The 12,749-nt window shown below is 58.2% G+C and overlaps 1 protein-coding gene across 1 annotated transcript; it reads right to left on the bottom strand.

Moving 5' to 3' along the window:
- Positions 1-2,886: 2,886 nt before the first annotated feature.
- LEP (leptin) lies at positions 2,887-4,353 on the bottom strand. The gene is made up of 2 exons (XM_063134065.1): positions 4,147-4,353; positions 2,887-3,354 (listed from the first exon to the last, which is right to left on the bottom strand). Exons 1-2 carry the CDS (start codon positions 4,297-4,299, stop codon positions 2,995-2,997), a joined length of 513 nt encoding a protein of 170 aa, XP_062990135.1. The 5' UTR covers positions 4,300-4,353; the 3' UTR covers positions 2,887-2,994.
- Positions 4,354-12,749: the final 8,396 nt, after the last annotated feature.

The raw sequence follows: 12,749 nt of genomic DNA, 5'->3' as shown, positions 1-12,749 counted from the left end.
CCTCCCGGCTCTGGGAGGGCGGCTTCCGGGTGGCTAGAGCAGCTCTGGGAGGGTGGCTTCCGGGCGGAAGTCCAAACGTGGAGCCACCCCACTCCCACCCCAGCGTCCCTGGCTTTGCTTTGGCTGGGTGGGCATGGGGCACCATCTCGCCCGCCCAGGCCCAGCTGAATCCTCAGGCCAGGCCAGGCCGGCTCACAGCCAACAACGCGCATGAGTGCTGCGCTGCACGGTGCCCCTCTTAGCTTGGCGCTCTAGGTGGCCGCCTGAGTGGCCGCTATGGTAGCACCGACCTTGCATCAGCCCCAGGTGCAGCAGTCAGGCAGCAGAGAGAGACTCCTTCCCTTGCCTACTTCAAAGTGAAAAGAACCAGCCAAGGACAGGGGTGGAGGCAGCAGCAACAGCCGGGCTGGGCTGCTCCCTCTGGCTGTTTCCTTGCCCCTAATAGCTTCAAGAGCCCTCAGATTCAGCCCTTCCGCAGTGGGGTGGGGGAAGTGTGAGCCAGGAACAGCTGCCCAAGGACTGTCCTTCAGCACATCACACTTGGAAGCGGGAGACTGGTTCAGGAGCTGCTGCTCCATATGCAGCAGAAAGGGTTCCTTTCCTTGCTGCCATCAGCAACGCTTCTTTGCCAGAGAGGCCTGTGTTCTCACAAGAGTTTGCTGGGTTCTGATGCTGCTGTCCATGGGAGAGAAGTCTCTGGTCCCCCTTTAAGACCCTTTGCCCTTGTAAATATATGTAAATCAGGACCCTGGGGGTGTATACTGTGGGTGGCATAATGGTTGGGGGACAACCGGCACACACTCCCTTCCTCCTCTCAGAATGACAGCCTCCTGGAAAGGCATGATCTTTTCTTCTTCTTCTTTTTTTAAAGTCAAGGCTTTGTTATGGGCTGTAAGTATAAAGTGCAGTTTGCCCAGGAGCGATGACGATTTTTTTTAAAAAAAAAAATGGGCCCATTTGGCCGGCGTGCAAAAGATTCAAATCCCTTTGCTTTGATCTTTTCTTTGTGGAAAAGATTGAGATAGATATTCTGAGGAATGAAAAGCCAGCTGCAACATCTTCCCTTAGAACAGTCTTCTGTTTTGCAGTATAAGCTTGACTGTTCCCACGGGCAAGTTTTTGACCAAGCTGATTTGCACCCCACCCAGCCCCACCGCTTGAGACCTGCCTTGCCCTGCCCTGCCCTGCCCTGCCCATGAGAGGGAGTGCGGCTGCGGGCTGCCCGGGCAGCAGTGCTGAGGCAGCCTGTGTTGCTCCATCATCTCCTGCCCTGGGCTTCAGGCAAGGCAGGAGTCGGTGCCTACTAGGATACAGGTGGGCATAATCTGAGCTGCATGCAGGGGCTTGGGACACCCATCCGCTCCCCTCCTCAAGCCCAGCCAGTCACGACACCCGAAGCCTGGCCAAGCTGACGTTCCAGCTTCCCAGGCAGGTGCCGAGTGGGAACGCAGCTTCCCTTTGGGGCAGCCCAGCCTGTCGCGCCCCCTCCTGCAGCCCCCAAAGCAGGCTGGCAGGAAAGGACAAGCCCCACCCCTTTGTCCAAGGCACCCTTTGGCATGCCTGTCCCTCTCCCTCGGGCATCCGTGCCCACCGGACAAGGCTCCTCCTGCCTAACTGTCTAGTTGGCAGCCATGGGTGGATGGCTGTCAATCAAGGTCATCCCAACCCAAGAGGGGAGGGACCAGGAGGACAGAAACGTGGCTCGCTCTTCCCAGAGAAGGCAGCAGCCCTGACAGGGAAGCGGGGCATGGGGAAGGTGCTGCCAGGGCACTCCAGCCCCCGGAGCCTGAGGGGTGCTGTGTGGAGAATCTCTGAGCACCTGGAACACCCTCTCAAGAGAAGGGGCGCAAATAATGCTCAGAACGGCCCTCGCGTTCAGACACCCTGAAGATGGGGCCAGTCCTAGACCCTGAATCACCAAGTTCTGATTCCAAGAGTGTAACGTGTTCTGACCCAAGTGTGACTTGTCCGAAGCCAGGACTGGGTTGGGTTGGGGAAGAAAGGGTCCTGGCCCCCCCTCAAGAGATTTGGAAGAAAAGGATGAAAATGGGCCAGGTCCAATGAGGACTCTGAGCTGCCCTCTTGGGTCACTCCAGGTGAAGAGTTTCTTAGACATGGCTGTAAGGTTCAGGATCCCTCAGCCGCGCCCCTTTCCCTCCTCAGCTCCTGCCCGCTTGTCTCCCACAGAAGGATGGTCTGTCCTGGGCAAAGGGACTCGCTCAGACTTTTGCATCGGAGTTTCACAGACCACAAGAGCTGCTAGCATTGCTTACCGAATTGGGAGGGAAGCCGGGTGCTGGATCAAGGATATACATGCAGATATTACTCCAAGGCTGGTTTTGCCCTAATCACAGGGCTGTTGTTATAAGCTTGATTAAAGAAATACATATGCTGATTTATATCTATAGATGCACATTTAGAAGCAGTTTCTAGGATTTATTTAAATTTCACCAACAGCAAACAAACCAATTAATTTCTCATCCAAAGCATCTCAAATACAATAAATTATTCAACTAATTTGCACCAGGATTGCTTAATTGCATTTAGCAGCATGGCTCCTCATTCCATGCGAACATGGCCAGGATGGCACTACAACAGCCCATGGGTTATGCCCTAGAGCCACCCTAGATGGGTTCGCATGATGCAACAAGGCGCGGTGCTCAGGGCTGTTATTCAAATCCCACCCACCCCCGCAGGTTACCAGTGCATGGGGGAAGAGGAATGAAGCCACCCTTTGCTTATTTCCCTTCCACGATCATGGGTGTGTCTGTGTGTGTGCGTGTTGGAGAACCGCAGCACACATGAGGCCAGGGTTCGCCCCTCCTCTTCCTCTGAGATCCTCCTGGATTGACCATTAAGCTTAGAGAAAAGCTGCCATTATATCCTGAGGTGTTTTTTTTCTTGCATAGCATGTGGCGCCCTCTGGGTGAGACCTGACCTGACCAGAACATCGAAAACCAAGGAGACCCTGGGCCAGAGCCTTTGCACCTCCTCCTAGCACTGCTGCATAGTATTCGCAGCATTAGCAATAATTTGTAGGATGTTTTGGAGTCGGTGCAGAGTCACTGCTGTTGAGGTGTATGGAGTGGCCGCCAGCAGGTTCTTCTGGGGCGGCAACAAATCGGTCACGGAGTGTCCAGCAGCAGGGCACTGGAGCCGAGTGTGCAACAGATTCAAAAGGCTCCAGAGGTTCTCCAAATCATAGGGTATTTGATTAAGGGGCTCGTGCAGAGGCAGATTGGAGAGGACCTGGTTGAAGGTCTCCAGAGTTTTGCCTATGGCCCGCAGGTTCAACGCAGGAAGGTCCTCAGGGATGAACTCTAACCCAGCGATCCTCGTGTTCACTGCAGGGAACTGCATTGGGAAGAGAGAAGGTGTGAGGCGGTTAAGGCATGACCAGAAGGCAGGTAAATCATAGAATCACAGAATAGTAGAGTTGGAAGGGGCCTAGAAGGCCATCGAGTCCAACCCCCTGCTTGCCATGAGAGAGAGACAGAAGAAGGGACAGATGGACGAAGGGTGGCTAAGGTGCGGAGCTCAGAATAAAAGGGCGATGGGCTATTTCTTGCCATTCGCAGTCTTGTGTCCTGCCCCCGCCCCCACCCCAGTGACCAGGTGTGATGCTCGACTCAGTGGCACATGCCTTGGATACAGGTATCATAGAGTGTCAGCCTCAGTCCCAGACTGGATCTGTACTAGTGGCTTCTATTGGCATTGAAGTGCACTGATAACAGTTGAGGCACATTACACATCCCATCTATAGATTTCTGGTGCAATTCCCTGCTTTCCCCCCTTTTATTTATGAACATTTCTTGGCCACATTTCTGAGCAGAAGCTATTACAAGGCAGCTTGGTTACGGGGCATGGCTTCGTGTGCAGCTATCTTGAGAACGTCCTTCCCCCTTTCTGTAGGTAGAAGCATGTGGTGCTGGGGTCAGTTTGGGTGTTCAGAATGTCGACAGGCTGCAAGTGATGCTGGCTCATTGCCAAGGCTCCAGGGCAGACCCTGACGCATATGCAGGGAAGCAGCCCCCAGTAGGAGCTAGTTCCACAGAGGCTGAGAGTGAGACCAGGAGAAAGTCTGGCCAGGTGACAGCCCCTGTCCATGCGCGCGCGCGCACAACCATGGCCCGCCTCAGTGCTTACGTGCTGCTGTGCGATCCTGGTCATCGTGGTTTTTGCGAGACTTTTAATGTCAGCTCTGATCTGTCCAATAGTCACAGGTGCAGCCTGGCAGCAGGCGAGGGTCAGCCAGAGGCAGAGGAGCTGAAACAAGGAGGCATTGGGGTAGCAGCGCATCTTCTCCTTTGGCCCTGTGTAGGCAAAGAGGGAAGCCAATGAGTGAGACTCCCATGTTGGAGGTGAGGTCAGGCAGGATGAAGCACTCAGATTCCCAAAGGGTTCGGCTTACCCTGAGGATGGGCTCCCAGGAGGAGGAGGGGCAATGCCCAGCGGGCCAGCAGGAAGAACGGGGAGCAGGGAGGTCTTGCAGGTGACCAGTCCATCCTCCACCAGAATGGGCCGGCTTTGCCCATAGGTGTGCGCAAGGGGTGTGCCAGGTGTGCTGAGGCACACCCTAATGTTTCAAGCAATGAGTGCCAAATTAAGGGGGGCATTGAGTAGGGATCCAGAGGGGGATCCAGACACAGCAAGAATGGTCATCTAGTTGCTCAGCTGTTGCTGCCCTCAACAGAATGCCGTTGCTCCTGGCAGCAGCAGTATTCAATAAATGGTCACATTTAAAAAAACTACCCCTGTGCGCACACTAATGAAAGTGTTGCGCACGCCTGTGGCTTAGCCTGCTAGGGGCTACAACAACTCTTTGGGGCTGGATTAAACCAGGCTTACCCAATCAGGGGTTTTAGATGGAACGTATGGTTGTTTTTAGGGCTTCATGGAAGACCTCACGCTGAGTCCTCCTCCTCAGGTTAGAAAATAAATGCAACTCGTGCCTTTCACAAGTGCAATAAAGAGCTTCTGTGCCTTGTGCTGGATCACTTCCCTTTCTATTAAACTCATAGCCTCGTTGGATTGGGAAGGACCTCAAAGGTCATTGAGCCCAGCGCCTGCCAATGCGGGAAATCAACCAGTCCAGCATCCCTGATTAGCAGATGCCCAGCCTCTACTGGACCAGGAGGAGGCCGGTCTGGGCTTCCTACATCCTGGAGCAACAAGGAGCCATCCGATGTAGGGAGTGGAAGGCACTGCATGGAATCGACGGAGGAGGACAGGGGAGGACCGGAGTCACATCTGCCCTGTGCCGTGAAGCTCTCCCTGGGTGGCTGTGGGAGAAAGAGACTCTCAGCCTCACCTACCTCGCAGGGTTCTTGCGAGGATAAAGTAGGGCAGGAAGAACAGAGGATTTGAAGGAAGAGGAGGAGGAGGAGGCTGCAGATGTAATGAATGCAGCAATGGACCCCTCTGGCCTAGATGCTACCAGCCCTCATCCATTTCCTCCCTGTGAACGCCCTCTTCGGCTTCATAGGTGTGCACAGCAATTTCCTTACGGTGTGCACCCAGGGATTTTTTTTAAAAAAAGGTGAACATTTATTGAATACTCAATCATAAAGGACATTATTTTATTCATTTATTTATTAAACACTGTAGACACTGATGCCCTACTCAGCATTCATCTTGCCTGACCATGGGGACGGGGGCTTTGCAGGTGGGTGTTGGGGATGAGGAGATGCTTCTTAAGTTCCAGCATTGATGGGGCTTTGCAGTGATGCTGGTGAGAGGAGTATCTCAAGAGGCGATACTAGCCTTCAAAGCTCCTCCTCCTGGCCTCTTTGAAGCCTGGCTTCTGGCAGGGAGGCTCACAGCAGCAGAGTGATTCCTTTTTGCTCCTCCTGCCAGGAGCAGTGGTGCACTGTTGGGGGCAGCGGAGCAGGCAGAGGGCAACTGGAGGGCTGTTCCTGCTTCATCTGGATGCCCCTCTGCCCCCTAATTCATCACTTTTTTCTTGAGCTATTAGGGTGTGTCTGGGAACACCCAGCACACCCCTTGTGCAAACCTATGCTCGGCTTTACACCATGAGGCTCCCAGCGAGCCTGGTGGATGAATGGTGGAGCTGACCAAGGTCTCTACAACAGCAGCCGCCCTGGCCTCATGTCCCTCATGCACTTGGAAGGGCTCTGGGCTTGGGGCAGGCAGGCAGGCAGGCAGGCAGGCAGGCAGGCAGGCAAGCAGGCAGGATGGCATCACTGCCCTTGGTGCAGGGAGTCAAGGCCAGCCCGGGGGAAGCCGAACAGCAGAGCTCTCTAGGGCCTCCAAGCAGATGAGCCCGAGGGCTGGATGAAGCAGTGGCAGCAAGGGGAGAACCACAGATTACATGGTTTTCTCTGAGGAGCCTCAGCTTGGGGCTACCAAAGTGGCTGTCCCAGTACTGGGGGGGGGGGGCTATTGCCTCACTTCCTTCCCTGGCACACCATTGATTTCCCAAACGAAAAGGTCCCCAAACTCCAAAACCTCCCCGGTTTGCCCCCATCATGGATACCCATCAATGCCTCAGACATCACTTTATTTAAATATTCCCTTACAAAAGAGCCTCCCATCTTATCTCGGTATCAGTCTAGTCTAGAACTGCCATGGAGTAGTCAGTTAAGAAACTTTAAGTTACATAATAACGCAATTAAAAATGTAAAACTGTTTACGAAACTCAGAGTTTGCTTTGCATTTAAACCTGGAAGGAAGAAAAGGCTTCTACGGGCAGCGAAAAAGCACAGAGGAGCGGAGGAGCGGAAGGAGTCTCCTTACGGACACATCTGGGGACAGATGTGGCTTTTGTGTCTCCTGCCTCGTAGTCTGAACACTTCTGTCCAGGTTCACCATGGAGATGTCAGAGCTCCTCCCGGATATTTAGGGCATCTCCCCTTGGAACACCCCCCAGTGTGCCAGGCGGGCGTGAAGTTAAGGCGAGTGTGCAACTCCACAGGGCCTGAGGAGTGAGGCGCATTTCCTGCGGCTTCCAACCGCACCCGTCATGGATTTGGCAACTCACTTCCACGCATGGTCCATGCCAAGCAGGCACCCGCCCCTCCCCGCGGCACTTGACACGTTCTGTTTACATAGTTTAGTCTGCAGAGAGAGCCCAAGCAGCGAACGCCGAACTCGTCATGGGCGCAACGTCAGCAGGGGGGGGGGGTGCCCAGAGGAGCAACAGGAGGGTCGGCCGCCTCTGTCGTCCCAAGCCCAGAGTTTTTCAGAGGATACCAAACGCCCCGTGACCGCGTGACATCGTTGCTTATGCCCCAATGCTTGTGCTGCGCACAGCGTCGCTCGATCTACAGGGCGCCACCCTGAGAGCTTTGATTAGTGCGGGGTTCACAAGAACAGGGAAGAAGTGGATCCCTTCCGGGACAGCCCTGGGGCTGGGGAAACCAAAGCCGCGCTGCCTTCCTCTCTCCAGCCGGCAAGCGCGGGGCACCTGGTAGGTCAGTGGCTGTGCTGCCTACGGCCGGCCCATGGCCCGCCACGGCTGGCCCACCCCTCGGACGAGGGGGCCCCCTCCACAGGTCAGTTGGGGGTGGCCGGCTGTGGCCTGCCCCGCCCGGCTCCATTCCAGATCCGTTGACCCCAAACTGCCAGCCTCCCCAGCCAGTGTGGCCGCACGGCGGTGTCGCCTGGGGAGGACAGGCCAGGTAGTCCGGCGCATCGGGCCCCGCCCCTCCCACGCGACCGGGCTAGAGGCCAGCACCCCGCTGCTGAGCGGCCGCGCCGCTGCCCGGCAGAGCGCCGCCCCTCTCTGCCCGAGGAGCGCGGGTAAGGGCCGCGCCAGGTTCTCGCAGGGGCCAAAGGCCCCGCTCCCCGGGCCCCGGCGGCCTCTTCCGGCCTCGGCCCGCAGCGGGAGCAGAGCTGCGCCCCGCCGAAGACCGGCCGGGGGCCTGGCGGCGCGTTCCTCCGCCTCCCCTGCGCCTGTGGCGCTCCGTGCGCTGGCAGCGGCGGGCCAGCGGGCGCCGACGAGCCGGCGGCGCCTCGCGCCAAGAGGGCGAGGCAGGGCTGCGGCCGCCAAGCGGGAGCTTGGCTTCCCCGTCGCGGGCTGGCGACAGCCAGCGCTGGAGCCGGGAGAGGCGGCCGGGAGCCCCGCAGCCCGGTGCCCCGCGCGCTTGCCGGCAGCGCCCGGGTGGAGCTCGCCAAGGGCCCCCAGCGGGGCAGGGCGGTCGAGGCAGCGAGAGCCGGTACCCACGCACACCCCTCCCACGCGAGCGCCGCAGCCTCTCCGGAGTCCGGGGAGGCTTTCCCTCGCGGGCTCCAAGGCAGCAGCCGGCGGCCGGCCGGCCGGCCGCTCCCCCACCCATCCCCGCGCGCGCCTGGCTGAAGCCACCGGCTCCCTTCTCTCCACGCCGACCGCCCCCTCCTCCTCGTCGGACCCTGAAGAGAGCGGTGCCGGGGCTCTAGCGCCACGAGGCAGGGCGGCGGGCTCGCTAAGCAAAGGCACGCGGTCCCTGGAACCAGTTCCCGGGCCCAGCCCCTCCTGGGCGCCGCTCTGGCCTTTCGCTCCCTCCGCAAGCAGGCAGCCGTCGGGTCAGCCCAGCCCAGCAGGTGGAGCGCAGCCACGGAGTCGCAGGGCGAACGCCCAACTGCCCCCCCCCCGCGCGTGGCGGCCTCCCGGGGCGGGGGCTCTCCGGGAACACCCCTAGCGGCGGCGGAGGCTCCGAGGATGGAGCCGGCGCTGGCCCGCTTTCCCAGCCTCCCTTAAGGGAGCGCAGCGTGGGGCAGGGGATCCCGAGGGGACGGCAGCCTCAGTGGGGTGGACCCCCAGGAGAGAGGCAGCCCCCTCTGACCTCTTCCCCCGCTGGGCCACGCGGTTACGGGCTGGACTGGGAGAGAGCGGGTTCCGCCGGGCGGCTAACGAAGCCCCCTCGGAGATGCACGACCTCTCAGCGGAGGGGCTCCCTGCTCGCGCTCAGAGGAACGCCTTGTCCGCGGCAAGCTCGAACGCCCTCTGCGCCCCGGCGGGGAGAGCCTTCCGCGGGCGTCTCCGCGTGGCTCGGCTCACCTCTCGTGCGCTCTTCAGCTGTCACCTCCGCCAGCCTCTGCGGCTCCATCGCAGCCCAGCGCCCTTTTATACCGCGCGCCGGGCTGAGGGTTGCACAACCCGCCGGCGGCCGCGTCCCGCCCGGCTCCTCCTCCTGCTGCGTGGGGCGCACCGAAGAAGGCAGAGATCCCGTGGTGGGCGGCCAGCCAGCCACCGCGGGAGGGAGGGGGGTCTCGCTCTGCCCCGCGGCAGACACGCCGCTGCGGTCCTTGGGGGGGGGGGCGTGGAGGGGCAGGAGGGGCCTCTTTACTCGCCCCCTCTCAGGTGGGGGTTCAGGCTGGATGAGAAACCTCGTGGAAGGGGCCCTCGCGTATTACTATTATTATTATTATTATTATTATTATTATTATTATTATTATTATTATTATTATTATTATTTAGAATGTTTTAGGATGTTTTTAACAATGTGTATCATGTTTTAATTCAGTTTTATGTATTTTATCGCTTACTCTTGTTCCCCGCCTTGATCAAAATGGAGAGGCGGCTAAGAAATAAATATTGTTGTTGTTGTTGTTGTTGTTGTTGTTGTTGTTGTTGTTGTTGTTATTTAAGGATGGGAGCGACATGCCACAGAAGTCCTACTTAGGGTAGACCCATTGAAAGGAACGAGACTTCAGTTACTCACCTCTCGTTCATTTCAAAGGCTCTACTCTAGTTTGAACTCACGGTGGCATTTTACCCCAAATAACCAGGTGGGAATGAACCCCTGGGGGGGGGGGTCGGTGGGGGGGGTGATCATTCCCCTGCACGCCGCCCCTTTCTCAACCCAGCCACTGCCCCCCCCCGCCCACCTTACATCGTTTTAAAACTAGAAAGAGGTATTTATTTTTTATTTACTCAATATACAAGCCGCCCTGGGTACGCGGTAAAACAAGAACTTCGTTAAACACACACACACACACACACAAACGAAGTACATTGTCAGAGTAGCAATATCCAGAAAACTCATAAAAACAATAAAAAAAGAAGCATTGCTGAGCTTTAAATGATAAATTGACACAACATAGCAGGTTAGCAAGAGGAGAAATAACATCAGACACATTTGTGGAAAACTGGTTGGACTTTTTCACATTTATTAATGTGAATCCTGGCGAACCTAGACCCCCAATGACTCAGGAATCCTTTTGGTCAGAGGTTCTAACTTAACCTGCATCTTTTTCTGTACCAAGTGCTTATTGAAGGAATGAACACCCAGGCTTTTTTATAGTGGTGCTGTGGGAACATCTATATTGTTGTTGAGTGTTTTCTTTTACTCTGTGTGTTTATTGTATTTGTCCTTACTTGAAAATCAATGAAAATAGTATTAAAAAAAAAAAAAGAAAGAACTGAACTGGTGTTCGGTGGGTTTCGGGGATCGAAGGCGGGTGGGTGGGTTTAATGCTCTCATTTCGTGGGGGTGGGTGGGGGAGAGGCGGCGGCGGGCCTCAGGGTGGCTGAGAGATTCGCAGTCGGGAATGAGGAAATGTCGCCGCTTCAATTCCGCTCTGCCAGGTTTTCGTATCTTTCGTTCCTGCGGTCCTGGTTTCGGTTCATCTAAACGAAGCAAGGCCGCCTGCTTGCCGTTCGGAAACTGCCAGTATCCTCAAGGCCTTTCCGCAAATCTGCGCGCTTCCTCTGCCTCCCTCTCTTGGGGTACTGTGCAAAGGCCTGGTCCCCGCAGCTCAAAGAGGAGAGTGGGGAGCTGGGGACAGGGCAGAAAGGTGCAACTGAACCGGTCCTGGGGGTGGGGGGGCGCTGGAGCAGCAGCTGCTAGGAGGGAAGGTTGCACCAGCTGGGAGAGTTTTGCTCCAGAGGAAAAGTGGGACGAGCGGGAGCGGGGACACGGTCGAGGGTTGTGGGGTGACGTTTCTCCCCCTTTCCAAATGCCAGAGCTCAGTGGGGGCTTCCCCCTGGGGAGGCGGAAAGGTGGGAGATCCGGGCCGATCCGGGGAAAGGGCTCTTTGCGCGGGGCCTCAGGCCCGGGGGGGGGGCAAGAGGGGTTTATGGCCACCGGCTCAGACGGCTTTGAAGGAGGCGAGTCCAGCCAGCGGCGGATGGCCACACTTGCCCGGGACTTCCTCCCGTCCCTGCCCGGCCTCTCAGAGCCAGCCGCTGGGGAACGAAGGCCGAGCGAGCAGGCGGCCGGCGGGGGGGGGGGGGGCGAGCAGAGGCCGGACTAGCGGGAGCCAACGTGGGCTCGAGGCGCTGCTCTTTGCTGGGGGAGGCGGGGGGCTGTCAATTGGGGTTTTCACCCAACCAAAGGGCCGCGCGCGCCCCTCGCCAAACACGGCCATCCTCGCGGCGTTCACTCCGGCGGTGATCCGGCATTTGGGCAGCGCTTCGCCTTTATTATTATTATTATTTTATTATTTATTACATTTCTATACCGCCCAATAGCCGGAGCTCTCTGGGCGGTTCACAGTTCGGAAAGGGCCATTCTGGAGACCCCGAATTCGGGAGGGGCGTCACGGTGGGCTCAGCCCCCCCCCCCTAAATGCACCCGCGGTCTGGCAGAACGTGAGGAGCGGCGTGGTCTCCGCCGCCGGGCTTCGGCCCGCGAGCCTGGCCCTCCCGCTGGGATCCGCCACGGCGGCTCTTCCCGTTGCTCCGTTCCGGCCCCGACCCCTTTGGGAAGACAGCGCTCTCCCATTGCGCGCAGGGGAGGGGGAACTCTCTCTCGCCCCCGCCCGCCCGCGTATCTAGTCGTGAAAGTCGCGTGGGAACGCCCCCTCCCCCGCCCAGCAGCCCCCCCCCTCGCACGCGGGTCGAAAGCAGCACGTCGAGTTTCAAAAGAGCCAGGCGGGAGGCGCCCTTCATCATCGGGGGATGAGGAGGGCGGGGAGAGTGCGATTAAAACCATCCTGTTACAACGAAAGAACGTTTAATTCCGCACGTACCATTGCGTTCCCCGCCCGCGGGATTTCCGCGCCCCCCCCCCCCCGCCCCGCGCGCTCCTTCTTAGTTCTGGGCGATCGGGAAAGAACTCTGTGGCGCGGGCACGAAAGCACCCCGAAGGCGTCGCCAAAGGCTGTCCGCCGCCCCGGCCCCCCAAGCTGACATGTTCGGGGACGCCGGATTATTTGTTGGAAGGCGTAATTTCGGCGTCGGGCAGAGGCTTCGCGGACAGGCGCGGCGAGCGTGGGCAAAAGCCGGGGCCCGGGGGCCGCCTTGAGGGACTCTCGGCCCCGTCCGTCCGTCCGTCCGTCGGGCTCAGCCCTCCAGGCGCTTTCGCAGGCCGGAGAAAAGTCAACCAAGGAGGCTCATCTATACGCGCGTGCATGAGGACACGTGGGTGCCACCTGAGCCGCTGCCCCCAATGCACCCGACCCGGTGCGCAGAAACTCGCCAGAGGCTGAGCGCGAGCGCCGCGGACGGAGCGCCTAGAGCCCGAAGGGAACCTCGCTCCCCTCCCTTGCCACGTCCGCGGCGGCACCGAAGCAGCCCCCGCCCCGCCGGATTCCCGCCTGGAAGAATGTCCCACTGAGCTCATCCGGGCGAACCCCCCAGGAGGTGCCTAAAGAGGGCAGCGCTCCGCCACAAGTCAGGCAGCCTTCCCGGCTTTCAGATATTGCCACTTCGCCCCCATTTTGCAGATGAGAAACTGAATGCAGGCAGTTCTCGGAACTGCCTTGATTCGAAACTGTGGTCAGGCTCAGATTTATAGGAACGGGTTTTTCAGCTATTCAAAAAACCGAAACCCAAAACAAACAAACAAAACCACCCCAACTCTTGG

This window comes from Elgaria multicarinata, chromosome 9 (assembly GCF_023053635.1).
Source record: "Elgaria multicarinata webbii isolate HBS135686 ecotype San Diego chromosome 9, rElgMul1.1.pri, whole genome shotgun sequence".
NCBI lineage: Eukaryota > Metazoa > Chordata > Lepidosauria > Squamata > Anguidae > Elgaria > Elgaria multicarinata.
This window is presented reverse-complemented; position numbering and strand designations above follow the sequence as displayed.

What these genes read in the sequence shown, in the direction of transcription:
- LEP (XM_063134065.1), bottom strand. Translation starts at nt 4,299, where the DNA reads ATGCGCTGCTACCCCAATGCCTCCTTGTTTCAGCTCCTCTGCCTCTGG. An exon ending in CCAGGATCGCACAGCAGCAC is followed by an intron (nt 3,355 to 4,146) that starts GTAAGCACTGAG and finishes TTCCCAATGCAG; the next exon opens with TTCCCTGCAGTGAACACGAG.